At 41.9% G+C, this 16837-nt stretch overlaps 3 protein-coding genes across 6 annotated transcripts; 1 reads left to right on the top strand and 2 right to left on the bottom strand.

Moving 5' to 3' along the window:
* Positions 1 to 63: 63 nt before the first annotated feature.
* Positions 64 to 5237, bottom strand: pms2 (PMS1 homolog 2, mismatch repair system component). Of its 2 annotated transcripts, none has more exons than XM_076760831.1 (15): positions 5022 to 5237; positions 4667 to 4809; positions 4465 to 4551; positions 4272 to 4374; positions 3999 to 4182; positions 3675 to 3842; positions 3377 to 3474; positions 3185 to 3284; positions 2901 to 2985; positions 2669 to 2821; positions 1683 to 2541; positions 1423 to 1590; positions 1222 to 1322; positions 932 to 1101; positions 64 to 743 (listed from the first exon to the last, which is right to left on the bottom strand). In XM_076760831.1, the coding sequence occupies exons 1-15, from the start codon at positions 5033 to 5035 to the stop codon at positions 600 to 602; spliced, it is 2577 nt and encodes an 858-aa protein (XP_076616946.1). In that variant the 5' UTR covers positions 5036 to 5237; the 3' UTR covers positions 64 to 599. The 2 variants fall into 2 exon arrangements, with proteins under 2 accessions (XP_076616946.1, XP_076616947.1); XM_076760832.1 differs by having other exon boundaries at positions 4667 to 4806; positions 5022 to 5214.
* A 451-nt stretch (positions 5238 to 5688) lies between these two features.
* On the top strand, positions 5689 to 16294 carry eif2ak1 (eukaryotic translation initiation factor 2-alpha kinase 1). 3 transcript variants are annotated; one of them, XM_076759007.1, is made up of 15 exons: positions 5689 to 6096; positions 7661 to 7828; positions 7943 to 8079; positions 8187 to 8233; positions 8629 to 8728; positions 8827 to 8907; positions 8984 to 9077; positions 9179 to 9227; positions 9722 to 10106; positions 10274 to 10382; positions 10493 to 10599; positions 15065 to 15179; positions 15289 to 15368; positions 15549 to 15782; positions 15939 to 16294. In XM_076759007.1, exons 1-15 carry the CDS (start codon positions 5925 to 5927, stop codon positions 16062 to 16064), a joined length of 2004 nt encoding a protein of 667 aa, XP_076615122.1. In that variant the 5' UTR covers positions 5689 to 5924; the 3' UTR covers positions 16065 to 16294. The 3 variants fall into 3 exon arrangements, with proteins under 3 accessions (XP_076615122.1, XP_076615123.1, XP_076615124.1); XM_076759008.1 differs by having other exon boundaries at positions 5789 to 6096; positions 8190 to 8233; positions 15939 to 16293; XM_076759009.1 differs by lacking the exon at positions 5689 to 6096 and adding an exon at positions 7380 to 7524.
* LOC143338558 (ankyrin repeat domain-containing protein 61-like) lies at positions 10602 to 14464 on the bottom strand. The gene is made up of 5 exons (XM_076759010.1): positions 14185 to 14464; positions 13473 to 13567; positions 12942 to 13110; positions 12560 to 12760; positions 10602 to 11288 (listed from the first exon to the last, which is right to left on the bottom strand). The coding sequence occupies exons 1-5, from the start codon at positions 14365 to 14367 to the stop codon at positions 10662 to 10664; spliced, it is 1275 nt and encodes a 424-aa protein (XP_076615125.1). The 5' UTR covers positions 14368 to 14464; the 3' UTR covers positions 10602 to 10661.
* Positions 16295 to 16837: the final 543 nt, after the last annotated feature.

Genomic DNA, 16837 nt, shown 5'->3' with positions numbered 1-16837 from the left:
ACTTACTACTACGGCAACGTTTGCCGGTCAAAAAGGGTTACACAGTAAATATCTGGCGTTAGTGATGTGTTTTTGGGCATTAACTTTATTAGACAGAACAGGGAGGAACAGGGGTAAAGAGAAAGGGAACAACATGCAGTAAAAGGCCACAAGTTGGAATCAAACCATTGTTTTGCTGCTAATACTTAGATACTTTGAGGTTTTGAATGCAGCACTTTTACTTGTAGTGGAGTATTTTCAGTATGCTATTAAATACTTCTTCCACCACTGGATTTAAGAGCATGGATGACAAAAACAAAAAACAAAAAACAATACATGTTGCAATATACCTTGTTTATTTCCCCGATTAATAAGGTGTTAAAATCTAAAAAAATATAATTTTTGATGCAAAAGTACAAATAAAACCTAACATATCTTAACAGGAAAAACATTCTAAACAGCATAGCATGTGAGCCATTCAAATATACAGTATCTCTTACTTGGACTCAGTCTCCTCTGTATCTGTGTGACAGAAATAAACTGGAATGAAAGTACAACTGCTCCTCTTACAACCAGCCAATGTAAAGTGCAATGCTCCAACAGTTCCTTCCTTGACACGCTCAGTCTTGTGAGATGATGTCCAGGTTTGCGAGGTGTCTCATGGTGGGCCTGCCGTGAGGACAGTTCCACGGGTGGTCAATCTCCCCCATGTGGACCAGGAGCTTCCTCATCTCACTGACACTCAGAGCAGTACCAATCATCACCTTTGGATGGACATGAGCAAAACAAGAGATCATGTGAGGAAAATAGAAATGTCACTCAATTAGTCTGTGTCTAGTCTAGTGTAGTTGATCTTCCATGCAGTCATTTGCTTCCACTAATTCCAGGACAGTATTACAACTTCAAAAACATCTGCACAGTCCTATAACCACTGTTGTCACTATGAACTCACAGATTTTCGACAGGCTCGGGAGGCAAACATCTGCCTGACGCGGGATGGTCGGCACATGACCCCGGGGCTGTCACTCAGCATGAAGATCAGCTCTTCGATGTCAGCTGGGCCAAATGTCCAGTTTTTACTGGTGGGCAGAGACACCAGCTTAACCCTCTCCATCACCTGAGCTGCAGTCACGGTAAAGAAGCTGTTTCAGTATTTGTAATCATCAAATGGGAGAAAAATCATTCTACAGATAAAATAAACTCATGATCAACCGCTCGTATTTAATATTTAAATGTTCATACCCTCCTCATCAACAAGGAATTCAAAGCCATTCTTTCTGAAAATCTCAATGTTCTCGATGAGTACATTTTCACTGACAGCAGTGAGGTGAAGCTTCTGAGGGCTGCAAACATAGAGAGAAAAACAAAAGTAGATCACTGACCAGCAAAAAGGAAAATCTAAACAACAGAGGGAAGGATTTTCCAACTGATTTCAAGTCTTACGCGATGAGTTTCTGTCCTTGGAGCACGGTGTGCTGCTGCAGCATCTCAAAGTTGTATTTCTCGTCCGTGGCATGCTGGTCAATGATGAAGATGTCCGAGTTAAATTTGGTGATAATGAAGCCCAGGTTAAACTGGCCGATGATCTCCATCTGCTTGAACATGTCTTTGCTGTAGGGATGAAACAAAGATCATTTCCTGGTGTGGAAATTAAACAACAATACTGACACATTCGTTCAGTAGTAGTTACAGAAATGAACTACCTTATTTCTCTCTTGAGCTCGTCCTCTGCACTCTGGTTTTCTCCGGGGTTGATCTTGGCCCTGAAGCGTCGATAGAGCAGATCCCCTCCGGCCCTCTGTTTCTGCTGATCCTGTAACCTCTTCATCTTCCCCGCCAGCTCCTGGAAAGAGAAGTGGAGAGGCACCGTCCTCCTCTGTCGGCAGACTGGAACGTCCACTGTCAAGGAGGATTTCTCAAAAAAAGTGTTGGACTGGTGTTCTGTCGGGAAATACGGTTTCTCTGTCCTGGCCCTCTTGGCATCTGGACTAACAGCATAGTCCTTGTAGGAGCTGCGCGGCTCATCCTGACACTCTGCTTCTTCAGAAACAACGTGACTATTGTTGGCCGTTTCTTCGAATGGCTCATCTTTTACACTCGGTCCATCGGCAGCTGGCTCAGGAGAACTGGACGCCAGACCAGAACACTGAACATCTGGCGTTGCTGTGGTAACCTCACAACTGGACAAAGCGCTGTCTTTCTCAGAGTTTGTGTCACTGAACGTCGCACCGTACCTGAACGCATCAAGCACTGACTTTCCCGCTGGGGAGCACTTTGCTGGATCTCTTGCAGGTTTCACAGGAGATTTGACACTCGGGGTGCAGGAAGGAGGTTTGACGGTGCCCTTAAAAAAAGACTGCAGCGTTTTCTGTGCTGAGCCACAGTTTGCAGCTTTGGACACACTTGACTTGTTCCCAGAATTGGAGCTCTGATGACTTGAAAAGGCAGTTTTAAGGCCAGCCAGGTTTAGGGACAACTTTGGGCTCAGAGTGACTGGTTCCTCTCCAGGTTCTGGAGTGGTCTCCATGGACGGGACAACAGGACAGACTTCAGCTGTTGTATCTAGAGACAAGTGACAGGCAAAATAAAAGCACTGGAAAAGCACTCAAAGTGATATTACTCTGATATAATATCAATATATACATCTTATGTGTTGATAAATAGGCTGAATCTAATGAGCAGTTCTTACTGATGCTGGGTATGGGTGTATAGTTTAGGCTGATCTTATTGACTCCAGCCTCATACATGTTGATAAGAGATGTCTTTAGAACAGCCAGCAAGAGTTTCTCCTCCTGAAGAAAAATCTGCCTTTTGTCTGGGGTGACGTTCACATCCACACACTCTGGAAAAACACCACAAAAACACTCATGTAATACTGGAAGACAGTAACGTGTTTCTGATATAATGTTCAATTTTCTTACCTGAGGACACAGCTATGTTCAAGGCAACAAATGGATACTGATGTCTGTTGTACATATGATACACTTCGTTCACAAGTTTGGTCACCTGCACATGGGGAATTACCAGACATTAGGCTGAGAGAGAACAGATAATGAATGACACAGTACAGCACTGTTGTGCTAATATAGAATATGTCTATATAAACACTTACAACTACATTACAGTGTGCTATAAACCATTATTAAACGTCTGTATACTGTTAATAAATGCTCAACAAGGGGGACTTAAACCGAACATGTATTACCTTAAGGGGATCACACGGTCGGTTATTAATGAAAAAGAACTGCCTGTCTGTGGCACTTCTCCCGACACCATGGTCTCCTCGAGACACAAACCCTGTGATGCTGCCAAAACAGAGTTTTTCCATTTAAAAAAATGAACTAAGAAAAAAACAGAGAAGGCATACACAGGAATTCAGTATAATGGTGTCACTCACGAAAACATCTGTTTGGGTAGATCTGCTTCTTTCAGTCCATATTCCTCAATAACATTTTCTGTAGGCATCACTTGCTGAAAGGGCAGAAGACTCTGTAGCTGCAGAACACATGGCAGACATTGAAAACAAGTATTTAGCAAACCAAATTAGGCAAATTTTAGCTGGCACATTTTTCTTCAACAGAGCAATTACACAGCTCCTCTATGGGTTGGGGAAATTGTTCAAGTCTTGGATTTTGACTTAAGTTAGAAGTACTCAAGCTCCATTGTCAGGAAAAGCATGAGACCAATGTTCCAACCTGTTTTGGTCCAAATATGGCCCCGATGTTGTCTCTCATACTCTGGCTGCCACTGGTGCTGAGGACTGTGCTGCGCTTTCCCTGCCCATTTTGGTTGGAGCAGGTAATGCGCACTCCTGTAGAGACGATACAGTAGGACTGCAGGATGTGTATCATTTTGGCATACTCCTGGAAATACAGAACGATCAGATATTTCATTCATAATGAGAGACATAGGCGTGAGAGAGACAAAAGGTCTTTTAGGCGGTGCGTTTACATGCTGGTAAGAAGCGCAAATGTTCACATAGTGTGCAGAAACATGAGAACGACGCTTTAATGACCAACCTTCTTAATATTGCGTTGGAACTCCTTGTGTCGAACAGGCAGCGTGTAGAAGAGCTGCTGCAGGCTGACCGTGGAGCCCTGCTGCCGGGGGTGGGGTGACTGCTGCACAAGGTGGCCTTTATGGTCAAACACCAGCTTTGTGCCCACCTGGCTGGACTCGTGGCATGTCACCACACTCAGGTTACTGGAGCCGGGGGGGTCAGAAGGAATTTTAGCTGACGAGGTGACAGGTAATAAAGGTTTATGAATGAATGTGGTGTTGAAGTGTTGTACCTCAGAGCGCATAAAGAGCTGAGGGCTTCACCTCTGAAGCCAAACGTTTCCACATGGATGAGATCTGAGAAGTCCCTCAGCTTTGAGGTGTGATGCTTCAACGCTGTGGAAGGGACACAAGAGGTTTCACTTCCCCCAAAACATCAGGTAGATTTTGACGGACTGGTAGAAGATAAACAAAGCTGACACTTACTCAGTCCTTCAAAGTTGGCTTCTTCTACTCCTTTGCCATTGTCTGACACTTCCACTAGTTCAGCTCCACACTCCTTCAGCCTGACATCTGGAAACATGTAACAATGTGATACTGAACTCAAAGCATGATATTGGAGATTCTGCTCAAAACCTCATCAGCAAACAGAAGACCCCAGGATCATTGTGTGTGCATCGATACTTGCCAATGTTGGTGGCCCCTGCATCGATGCTGTTTTCCACCAGCTCTTTGACAGCGGTGGCCAAACTCAACACCACCTGTCCTGAGCAGATCTGATGGACTGAGTGCTTGTCAATGGCCTTGATGGCTCCGGCAGGTTCAGAGCTGCTGAGAAGAAAACCAGTCCTCTGTGACAACGTTTAAATTTACCTTCTGCTAAATTTATATTATTAATGTACAAATAGCCAGAAAAAAAAAATCAATGTGTATGAACTTGTAGATTTTTCCATTGAAGTGGGGTCCACGTTCAAATTAACTTACATGAAAACGGAAGAGACTGAGGCTGGTTAAATAAAGAAATGCTCTGGTGGCTAACTTACCAAGCATCAGACATTTTCAAAGAGTGCAGAGCTTCAGGGTTTTTGACATGTGACTCTATATAACGCTGTGAGAGAAGGAGACCCCCGCTAATTAGTCGCCATTGTCAAACGTTGTTAATTTGTTTCCACTTTTGATGGGATTTCAGTACAACCGTTTCACGACATCATGTTGTAAACGCAAAAGTGAATCTGTACCGCGCGAGGACAGAGATTGTTCGCGAGCGTCAACCGTGCACAAAACTGCGCAGTGTGACTATTAAAATAATGTAAAATGTTAAGTGTTTAAAAAAAAAAAGCCACCTTACCAAATCAACATAAAATAAGAAATATAGCAATATCAAACAAATAATTCGTGTGTATAAAAAAACAATATGAAAACCGTTTCCTCAAACTTCCTTAAACATTTCGTCACCAAACCCCTTGCAATCTTTGGTCATATCGGGCTGTTAGGGCGCGTGTGCAAATACATCATGTTATATACAACACATAAAAAGCTTTATGTAACAGAATCATTCGCAATGGTTTGGAGCAGTACAAATATAACTCTATTAACATGCAACATGTTGGCTTTATGCTGTGATTTTTGGTTAAACGTTTTTATCAGTTAATGTTACTGTACATCAAGCTCGAACACTGTCAGATGGCCCCTTTCCCACTACCCCCTGTCATTGAATCATGGCCGTCCTCCAGTGACATGAGCGACCGTATGGACTTTTGAGAGAAGTATTTCGCTGTCTCTTCCCATAACATTTGGGAAGCAAGGGCTCAGAGCAGTTTGACGCATCTTACTACTGATATGGGGTAGCTGTTGTGAATTGGACAGCGTTTTTATTATTAGTATTATTATTATTATCATTAAATAAGTGTTTTGTTCTGACAAGTCATCGTTTTTCACATCGGAAAATGCACAATTCAGCATCCAGCAACGGACCACTGCGGTCGGAGGAATGTTCTGGTAGCTGCAGTGACCTTTTGGTCCACGGCAACGTTAAACCCGTCCGGAGACAAGACGTGGAGAGTAGCGTTAGCTTGCTCAGCTTGGCAAGCGAAGAGGACGATGAGGTCCAGTTTGACAGTAAGCAGCTGTATTTCCTGTTCGTTAGGTTGCTGCGTAACGTAACGTGGTGTTTACTGATACTCGGTGAGTTTGCTTATTGGCGGTTATCCTATTCTACCTGACACAATTATGCCAGAAAACAAAGCTATTATAAGCAGCCAGGGACGTAGTTGAGGAATTACAGGCTATATGACCAACGTGACTTTATGCCCCTGTCCTTTACTGCAATTAAGTGCCCACCCCAGCATTGTTAGCTACCCCACAGATATCAGACATCATCTTTGAGAGACAGCTCGCACGGCTTTTGAAGGTACCACAGCAGACAAATGGGTAAAGCCACTGAGCTTTAGGAAAGGCAATAAAAAATTATTGCTTCAGTTGACAGCATGCACATGTATCCATTTTGTTCAACATTATGAAACTGTGATTGAATGAATGAATTGTGAACAAAATGCTTTTCCATTATTAAACATAGTCTTTTTCCCAGCTTAGACAATCCTCCTATACAGCAAAAGCCACCATAGTGTCCTTTTCTTACACAAACTGCAGACTGAAAGCCTCTTCGGATCAACTTTGATTCTTGTGTCATAGAAGTAGCCTCTCAAACAGAAGATATTCCGACATATATGGGCAAGAAATAATGCCAAACCTGTTAAAAGCCTCTAAAGTTGTCCAATTTTACACTTCAGTTTCTAAGTGGATTTGTCCCACAACACTAAAGCAACAGATGCATGAATTTCCAGACTTTTTGTTTCTAGTACGAGTCCAGGATCAAAATTGAATGATGCCTCAATGCAGCAATCTTTCAAACTACCTGTTCCCAATTTATGCCCCAAGTGTTTGAAGCATCAAGCTGGAGCTATCGGGTTATGTTCTCAGGCTCTGGAAGAGCCACAGAGAACTTTATACAGCTATTTTTCCACATTTACTCCATGCACAATAACTTGGGCTTCATTTGCAAATTTGGTGAATGGCCCCTTTACCCTGAATTTGTATGGGTCTGGTGACATCATCAGGATGTAAGATCAAGACAAATCTTAGGTCAGCAGTGAGTATACCGCAAAACAAGTCAAGACATGCCCCTCCACACATCCTGCTCTATGATGAAGTGAAAGTAAAGATGTGTCAGCCGACGTTGATGGTGATGGAACAGCCCTTCCTTGTCATTCTGACACAGCGACCCAGTGTCTCAGCTTGGCCATGTGTTTATAGAGTGCAGTTAGGTGGAGGAGGCTGGTGTCTGCTGGAACAGGCAGATAAGCGTTACTGCTGTGTACGCCCCCTTATGTATAAACAAGATCAGCTACATTTCTGCCTTGGATGTGAGCAGGATAATCATTAGTACAGCTCTGAGTGCTTAATATTGGACCGAAGTGTTTTAATACAGAAAAATGGACCTAGGAGAGAAGAACATTGTTGAAATGATAGCAAAAGTTATTGAAGAAGGTAAGACAAGTAATACTGTGGTTATTATGTGTGTTTGCATTCAATGGGACAAGTAAAATCTATTCTAAAGTGTTGTTTGGTGCCACAGTCTTCCATCTGAGCTTTTTCATTGTCCTTTTTCATTTTATACGTACAGCTTCCGACACAGATGATAACCACGAGGTGTTGATGGCTGGCAGACGTTACCTGTCCATCCAGGAGTTTGCCTCAGCAATCCCCAACCACCTCCTCCTGGGATCCCTTCTGGAACACCTGTGCTTCGTCTACGAGAGCAATCCAGCACGCTCACGCATGCTGTTTAAAGGTACGTACTGACACTACGACTGGAATTGATAGCTTGTTAAACAGCTGTACATTAAAGATTGTTTGTTATTAGTTCTAAATTCAGTTACAAGTGATTTTGTTATTCCTCTGACAGTCATTGGCCAGCGTTTGGCTGCCATGAACCTCCTCTCACCTCTGGCCATAAGTGATGAGTTCAGCACTGTCAGACTCCAGCACAACCGGGCCTTCACTGAGCTGCTTCATGCTGCCAGCTCCTCAGTGTATCCACAGGTAACTGGACAAATTACCAGTGCGTCATGGGAAACCGAATAGTGCTTCAGCAGTTTACTGATGGTACAATTTGGTGTTAATTGTTACTTGGTCCTCCTTTCATTTAGCAGGGGCAGCAATGTCTCAGCATAAACACGCACAATCCTGCAGTAAGGTAGGCTGTACATTGATTTTAATGTTTAATTGCTTTTTGTTTTTTTAATTTTAAGAAATGTTTAATGTCAAAAGGGTACATACATATACACACATACACAAAGGAATATAATAATAATACCACCAGCTGAAAACAACAACATGAGAGGAGAGAGAAAGATTAACATTTAAGTATTTTGTCATTTATAAACACACCTATTCACTCTGATTCTGTTTCACACTGAGTTGTGCAGTGAGGATTATATACCTAGTTGTTGTATTAATGGGTTATTACATATTACTGCTTTTGTTTGACTTATGACATCATGATCCATTGTTGCTTGTTTTTAACTGTGTCTTGAAGCTATAAAAAATGAATCATCATTATTATTTTTATTTGTATTTGGCTTCCTGCAGGCCTAAGGAGGGACTGTTTCAAGCACAGACGTCCCGATATCTTAGTGAATTTGAAGAAAAATGTCGACTTGGAAAAGGATCGTACGGGAATGTTTTTAAGGTATTTTACTCCATCCTTTTTTTAACAAGCTTCTTCTAAAGAAGAACATGAGCTGAGTTGATCAGCACAATCATTTTATATGTTGCATCATCTTATAGGTTATGAACAAACTGGATGGACAGTGTTATGCTGTGAAGAAAATTCTCATCAAAAAAGTCTCAAAGGACGACTGCATGAAGGTGAGCCATCAGCGTTTATCATTTAGGCCCACATGCAGAGATATAAGAGACTAATGATTGTAGTATTTTGTTCTAGGTCCTCAGGGAAGTCAAAGTGTTGTCTAGTCTGCAGCATGTAAATGTTGTGGGCTATCACACTGCATGGATGGAACATGTACAGCCGGCAGCACGTGAGTATTTCGCTGAAAGTTTGTGAGTGAAGTTACTACTCCAGGAGTTTAGTGAACAATAACAACGACAAAGCTTTATGTGAAAAACTCCTCTGTTGCAGATCCTGAGTCTCTCCTGCCTGCACTGGGGTCACCTGGACAACAAGACAGGTGGGACCCAAAGTTAACTGGTCTTACATTCATTGTTATGGATATTTTTCACCATTTTTTTAATCAATGTATGAACCATTATCCAAGAAAATAATCAGCGTATTAATTGATAATGGTATTCATCAGAAGTTGCAACCATAGTATTATTTATTATATGTTTCTTGTGATTTACCACTAAAATTCATTGCTAATTCTGTACAGAAATGCCATTAAAGGTGGGTAGAGTTACACATTTAGGCTAAGAATGTGTTATAATTAGGGGTTTTTTTTGGCAGGTAGAAATTATTCTTGGCAAGCAATGCCAATTTATCAACACCATGTGTCAGATGAATAAATCAAAAGATGTTCAAACACTACTTACACTACACTATTTACCCCAGGGCCAGAGTTTCTGTTGTCTGGTAATTGCCTGTTTTTTTTACTGGGACTCTGCTCAGGATACATAGATGCAATAATAGTCGGTATTTGATCTATCTTGACTCTTTCATTCACAGTTCTGATGAGAGCTCTGACAGCAGCAGCACCAGCGCCTCCATAGTTTTTCAAAGCCTCAGTCAAGCATCGACAGATGCTGCCCCAAGTGCCAAAGCACCGCCAAGAGAGATCCAGCCCATCAAAGCTTTAGTACCAACCCAAGAGAAGGGCCAGGTGGTGTGTCCCAAGACGATGCGGCGCATCCCAAATAACTATGTCCCCTGTGTGTTCCTGGGACAGCGAGACCCCATGAAGAGCTCCAAATGTCCTGCCACGGGCTGGGAGAGTTCAGCACTGTTAGAGGAGGGGTCCAGCAGGAGTAGCATCGAACTGAACAACAACTCCTGCGCCGGCAAGGAATGTCAGCAGTGGGCTGACGTTTGTACAACAAAACCTTCTCAAGAGGTATGTGATTAAAGAGGCTTTCAAATATCAGACAAACAATTAGAAAGATAAAGATCGCCATGTTCCAAAACTTAACTTAAGTTAATTTTTTCAGGATTCTTCTTAAAAAAGTTGTTGTAAAACGTTTGCATAAACACGTTTTCAGTCTTGGTTCGGTGTATCTGCAGGTACAGTTCCACCTGATGCTCTACATCCAGATGCAGCTGTGTGAGCGCTCACTGAAGGACTGGATCACTGACAGGAACACCAAACCCAAAGAAGAACGCACGTCAAGATGTAATTGTCAAACACATGCATTCATTTACGTTCTAACAGATTAGATACAGAGTAAGTGTATGCTGATAATATATTCCACATGTTTTGTATTGTTTTTTTTTTACCTTAAGGTCCGTATGGATGCGTTGATGCCGAACACACACTCAGCCTGCTGAGAAGGATACTTGAAGGAGTGGAGTACATTCACTCAAGGGGAATCATGCACAGAGACCTGAAGGTAAGCTGCTTCAGTAAATTTTATTTGATCAGATGCAGGTCACATGCATAGACACACAAGCGTTAAATAGGAGCACTATGAAATGAGTTATTAAATGAGTTCTGTTCACCGTCTGTCACAAAGGAAATGTGTAAGTTCTCCCAGTAGTTGAATACAAAATCATATAGACTCTCAGGAAGGATTTTTCTCAAGTCCTCTCTCTCATCTTGGACATGTTTTAGATAAATGACACTCTTGCAAATATCCTGAAGCCTCCTTGGCTGCTGAATTAGTTTTAGTAGCTGGTCTCTTTGTTTGAAGAAACATGGCAACGTCAAAATTAAAGGCAGCTGGCCTTTCTGGTTGTATACTGTAAGAGGGGAAGTCAGACTGAGGATTTTCACCAGCAGAGAGCTGTTCTTCACGTTTGGCCTGTGGTTTAGGAATAGGAACAGACAGTTCTCCTTTCCTTTGTTCAGCTTATTGATGTTGGCTCCATACCTGAGCAGCAGGTCCACCAGCTCCTTGTTACCCATGCTGCACGCTTCCTGTAAAGGTGTCATCCCAATTTTGTTCACAGCGTTGGCCTCAGCCCCATGTTCGAGCAGCCCAGACACACAGCTACTGTCATCCTCTAGGGTTTTAGTGGTCTTCACAGCCATTGCCACAACAGCTAGGTGCAGAGGAGCGTTCCCAGAGTGCTTCACCCCCTTGAAAATAGTCAAGAATTTACTTGAATTACTTGAATTGGCAGTGAAATGTGGGCAAATGGGAATCATGGGTATGACTATGCACAGAAACATTTGCAGGTGGATCCATTACAACCCTGATTCCAGAGAAGTTGGGAAGCTGTCATCATATACCAATAAACCTGTTTACCTGTGGAGTGTTCCAAACAGGTGTTTTGGAGCGTTCCACAACTTTCCCAGTCTGGTGTTGCTCCTGTCCCAACTTGTTTGAAGTTTGTTGTTGCATCAAATTGAGAATAATCATATGTTTACAAAAATCTTATCAAATTGGGGTAAAACGTTAAATACATTGTTTTTGCACTGTTTTCAATTAAGTATATGTCAAAACCAAATGATCACATTCTGTTTTATTTATATTGTGCATAACATCCCAACTTTTTTGGATTTAGGGGTTTAAAGTCCACGCTGTGGGCTGTGGGCGATCAGCTTGATATTAGATGGCATAGAGGCTCATTTTTTAAAACATAGCTTTTTCAGTGCATTTTTGTCTTGTGTTTAGGTCACTGAAAACTGCCAAGGTGAAGATATTCAGAAGCTCCATTTGCAGTGCTAGTGTGTCAACGGAAAACAGAGTGTGTGCTGTTATCTCCTTTGTTTACATGAGGCGTTTTTCTGCAGTGGTGGGCGTGCTCAAAATAGTGCTAGTGCTAACCTTGCTAACAGGAACTGTGTATATTTACAGTTTCTCTTCCAGTATGCTGAGGAACAGGGGTTTGAGGATGTGCTACAGGACACAACACAGACCCTGTCCAAAACTGGTGACGTTGGCAGTCGGGTCTGTGTCGTGGGAGTGTTGGATTATGTAGCAGTGACCTCTTGTACCGTATTCTGGTTCCTCTGTTGCCCAAAAAATGTGGAAGAGTAACTTTACACATCTGTACAACTGTAAAAACTTCTGTCACTCAGGTTAGCACCAGCACTATTTTGGCCATGTCTGCCATTGCATGAAATATGAACAAAGCAGATAAGTGCGCACTATTGTCACAAACCTGTCTACACGTCAACACTGCAAATAGTGAGTTCTGAATATCTTCACCCTTGCAGGAGGTTTCTAACAGGTCCGTTTACAGTGCCCTAAAACTGCATTTGTGTGGATGAAAGGCTACGTTTCATCAAACACCCGTGTATGTGTGGGCTTGGCATTATTGTGAAATCTTGAGCAAGAAATCCTACCACAAAAGCCAACTGCCAAAAAAAAAGAAAAGAAATAAAAGCAGAGGATCAACACGAACCATGTTGACATCTGCTCCCTCTTTGATCAAGCTGGCTATAATGTCTTTATGGAGGATCCCTGTGGCCATATGCAGGGGCGTCATCCCGCAGCTGTCCACAGCATTCACGTCAGCACCATAGCTGGCCAGAATATGGATAGCAGACAGAGCCATGTAGCGAACCGATAGGTGGAGAGCTGTTTGATGACTCTCCCCCTCGACCTAGGGAGGAACCATAAGACACACACACCTAAGATGAAGCATTTCATAACGAATTATAAAAAGATTTTACATTTAAACATCACAAATAACTCATGACTTTACTCTGCCTGCTGAATGCCACTGACAGGAGCTAGTGCAAAAAGAGGCTAAACACAGATTTGCTATATGAAAAACTGTTTACCACTGCATTGACGTTAACGCCGTGTTCACAGAGGAGCTGTAAACAGGCCTCTGCCTGCATGCGCATTTTGGTCAGCGCAGTCTGGAGCTTGGAATCTGGTTTAGTCCAGGTCAGCATACTCGGCCAACTGGTTATCACCACATGCAGAGTGGTTTGACCGAGCCGGTCCCTGTGACGGCAAAGACAGTGAGGCTGGTGAAGATGGAGAGCTGCTAGCTTTTTATGAAGAAATAAAAAGAACCAGTGACGTGCTGGTCAGTCATGCTGGGTGTCACTTTGTAGCTGTAACAGGAAGTCAAAAATGAAATTGGTGTATACACAGACTTCTCTGTTTCAGAAAATAAACTACCTCAGATGAAATGAGTTAATTTAATCAACCTCACATGAGTTGTTTTAGTTATTCTATTTTATTTTACTTATTTTTTGTGAGAGGCTCATGTAACCCTGTAGTATTGCTGGGTGGGATGTTTGGTGATAGTGTGTACATCTGGATTTTCGTCGTTGCCTGTGTCTGTCTGCGATGGTCCTGACCTCATTTCAGGGTCTGCCCCTGCTGACAGCAGGCTCTGCATACTCTTTACTCTTCTGTAAGAGGCAGCCAGATGAAGGGGAAGGATATCAAGGCCCTAAGGCAAGACATGACAAAACAAGACAAACTGGTATTAGACAGTAAAACACGAATGTTTTCCAGTCTAACACTGGCATTTGTGCTTTTTTTTTTTCCTTTTTTCTTTTACTTTCAGTCGAATGATCACATTGAAGCATAAACGTGACAATTAAGGCTGTCTTTTAGAGCTGCAATGATTAAACAAGTAGTTGTTAGCGATTAAATTAATCACCAACTATTTTGATAATCGATTAATGGGCTTGAGTTAAAAAAAAAAAAGTCAAAATTCTCTGACCTCAGCTTCTGAAATGTGAATATTTTCTGCTTTCTTCATACTTCTATGACAGTAAAGTGAATAGCTAAGTGGACAAAACAATTGGGAACAAACAAGTGGACATAGACATTGAGGACGTCATCAATGGCCGATCAACATTTTTCACCATTTTCAGACATTTTGTAGACCAAACAACTAATCCATTGATCAAGCCAACAATCAACTCTGAAAATAGTCATTAGTTGCAGCCCTACTGTGAAAAATGCCACGTTCCTGTCCAAGTGACAGCTTTTATGGAAAGTCAAACTTGCATTCAGCTCTCACAGGTAACTCTTAAAACACGCTTTCCTTCTTGCATTTACCTTCCACAAAACTTCTCTGGGTGCATCGTCTTTTATCCTGATGAGAAAGTCGCTGCCATGCTTTTTTGAGATCTCTTGTATACGTCCCACATCCTCATCCATAATTGCAGTGTAGAGTTCATTGCTGTGAATCTTGATAACATTACCGCTCCTATCCTGATGTTCCTTGCTCTCCTCCAGCATGACCAGGCAGTGCAGCTTCACTGCTGTCTGTGTTTAGTTTTCCTCGAGGTGTGTGTGATGGTTGAAAGCTGGTTATTCTGGTTTGCAGATGCAAGTCTAAGTTTGTCAGTGGCATGTCAGCTATCTTAGAACTCTTAGGCGGGATAATCAAAATGCCAAAAAAAAAAAGAAAAAGAAATGCTAAAAACTTTGGTTCACTGTGTTAGTTTCAGCAGCTACTTCTGTTTTCTGTGTTAGGTAGTTTCAGCAGCTACTTCTGTTTTCTGTTTTTGGTGTTTGCAGTCAGTCTGATTTCATCACCTAGGTTTAAGAGTTACGTGTCTAAGTTTGATGCACAGTCCTCCTGTCACAACTGATAATAACCGTGCGGGGCCAATTACAGGGACTGGAGGTGACTCCCTTCTGACAAATTTACTGACTATTTCATTGCTTGTGGCACTTTAAGGAAAGCAGGGTATTATTACCTTACATCTGTTATAATGTAGGAATAAATAAATATAACAGAGTGGTTTGTGGGGACCATATATGAGAAAAATAACTTTAGATTGTACTGTTAAATGCCCTGAAACCCTAAAATTGTTTATTTCTGCTTTTAATACAAGGTAGGAAACGCTCAGATGTCTCATCCAGAAAACATAGACATTTGCATCTTTAGTGACATATGGAACTAATTGTAATATCTTTGTTTTTTCCACAGCCAAGGAACATCTTCCTCCACGATCATGACTGCCATGTTCGCATTGGGGACTTTGGATTGGCCTGCAGAGGTTTAATTATGGATGGCCATAAAAGCACCACCTCTCCCAGCAGTGGTAATACTGCACCTCCTAGCTTGTTACATTTCCATGACATGGTACCTCACAGATTCACCAATAGGTGGTGCTGTTTGTTTTACAATCACATTTCTGGTGTATTCTGCAGATTCCTCACATACCACTGGTGTGGGTACATTTGTGTATGCTGCACCAGAGCAACTGAAGGGCTCCCATTATGATTCAAAGGTAAACACATTAATAATATGACAGCTATATTATGATTAATTCAGACTGTATTTTTTATGTAACATGACACATATTTTGAGTTGTACTCTCCATTGTGAATCTTCATCATTGTCATCACTCCTATGACTTTTTTAATAACTATGAGTCTAAACTTTACTTGTATTGTTGCTGCTCTTCCAGTCAGACATGTACAGCATTGGGGTGCTGGCTCTCGAGCTATTCCAGCCTTTTGGGACAGAGATGGAGCGGGTCCGGACACTTGGGGACCTGAGGGAGGGGAAAATCCCAGACTTGTTTTGTCAGAGATGGCCAGTCCTCGCAAAGTACATCACAAAGCTGACAAGTAAAGAGCCAAGTGTTCGGCCCACTGCCAGCCAGCTTCTACAGAGTGAACTCTTCTGCAGTAAAGACATAGTATGTAGTATAGAGATATATTTTAGCTCTAAAAAATTATTAACGTGCAGATTTTTGTACGGTGTATGCGTTACCACAAAGTGCTCCTTTATGTCTGCAGTAAAATTCCTAATAATAAGCAACTGATCAATTTTAAGAATATTTTTTCCCCTTCAGGTAATCCATGGCTTGCAGAGAAGGGTTGAAGAGCAGGAGGAAGAGATCATGCAGCTGAGGAGACAGATCAGTCAGCTGCAGAGCTCACAAGAGACAGTTCATTTCTCTGAGTCGGAGAAGACCTGAGCCTTAAAAATCTTGACTCTTCACAGGCTGTCAAAACTTGATTTATTCTACTACTGCTGTACTATGTTCTGCTTACTGGTACAAGTGGTAGAGTGTGTTCGTGTGTGTGTGTGTGTGTGTGTGTGTGTGTGTGTGTGTGTGTGTGGGCATGTGAGTGTGTCTTGTACACCTGGATGTAAGGATGCAATTATTTATCTTCATTCAGCTGTTCAATAAAAGCCATTTCTGCTATGTCTTGTGGGATTTCTAAGAAGCAATATAATTATTATTATTATTATTAATCATTTGAGATGTTGCTTTCAAAGTACTACACTTAAAACAAATTGAAAACGTGACCTAGAAGCAGAATTGACAGTGTGTACTGACAGTGTGTACTGTGATTTTTGTGCTGCTTGTTGATCCTGAGGAGAAAGCTGCTCATCGTAAACAAAATGAAAAGCAATTGTGGACACAATAAGTCTTTCAATTTTGATTTAATGGTCACATTCATTTCCATGCATGGATGTTCAAACAAATGTATTTGTTCTTTGGTTGACGGTGGTTCAAATGTCACGTTACTGGTCACAGGAGATGCATTCATGTTTTGAGAACTTTCAATCGTGGAAATATTGCTGGTATTTCAGCATAGATTTAGCAATGTGTGCTGTCAAGTCAATCTGACGGTCTTTTTATAGCCAAATACTTAAGCTGGAAGCACTTACAGTATACGTCTATGGGTATAAAGCTGGTTGTACATCATGTACACAATTGTTAGAAGTGTGTACATGCGACGG

This window comes from Chaetodon auriga, chromosome 20, assembly GCF_051107435.1.
Source record: "Chaetodon auriga isolate fChaAug3 chromosome 20, fChaAug3.hap1, whole genome shotgun sequence".
In the NCBI taxonomy this organism is placed as follows: Eukaryota; Metazoa; Chordata; class Actinopteri; order Chaetodontiformes; family Chaetodontidae; genus Chaetodon; species Chaetodon auriga.
The sequence above is the reverse complement of the archived record's forward strand: the minus strand, read 5'-3'. Positions and strand labels throughout refer to the sequence as shown.

What these genes read in the sequence shown, in the direction of transcription:
- pms2 (XM_076760831.1), bottom strand. An exon ending in TGCAGGGGCCACCAACATTG is followed by an intron (nt 4,552 to 4,666) that starts GCAAGTATCGAT and finishes ACATGTTTCCAG; the next exon opens with ATGTCAGGCTGAAGGAGTGT. An exon ending in TACACCCATACCCAGCATCA is followed by an intron (nt 2,542 to 2,668) that starts GTAAGAACTGCT and finishes ACTTGTCTCTAG; the next exon opens with ATACAACAGCTGAAGTCTGT.
- eif2ak1 (XM_076759007.1), top strand. Translation starts at nt 5,925, where the DNA reads ATGCACAATTCAGCATCCAGCAACGGACCACTGCGGTCGGAGGAATGT. An exon ending in CGTACGGGAATGTTTTTAAG is followed by an intron (nt 8,729 to 8,826) that starts GTATTTTACTCC and finishes ATCATCTTATAG; the next exon opens with GTTATGAACAAACTGGATGG. An exon ending in AGAAGAACGCACGTCAAGAT is followed by an intron (nt 10,383 to 10,492) that starts GTAATTGTCAAA and finishes TTTTACCTTAAG; the next exon opens with GTCCGTATGGATGCGTTGAT.
- LOC143338558 (XM_076759010.1), bottom strand. Translation starts at nt 14,367, where the DNA reads ATGCTGGAGGAGAGCAAGGAACATCAGGATAGGAGCGGTAATGTTATC. An exon ending in CCAGAGAAGTTTTGTGGAAG is followed by an intron (nt 13,568 to 14,184) that starts GTAAATGCAAGA and finishes GTCTTGCCTTAG; the next exon opens with GGCCTTGATATCCTTCCCCT. An exon ending in GCGTTAACGTCAATGCAGTG is followed by an intron (nt 12,761 to 12,941) that starts GTAAACAGTTTT and finishes GTTCCTCCCTAG; the next exon opens with GTCGAGGGGGAGAGTCATCA.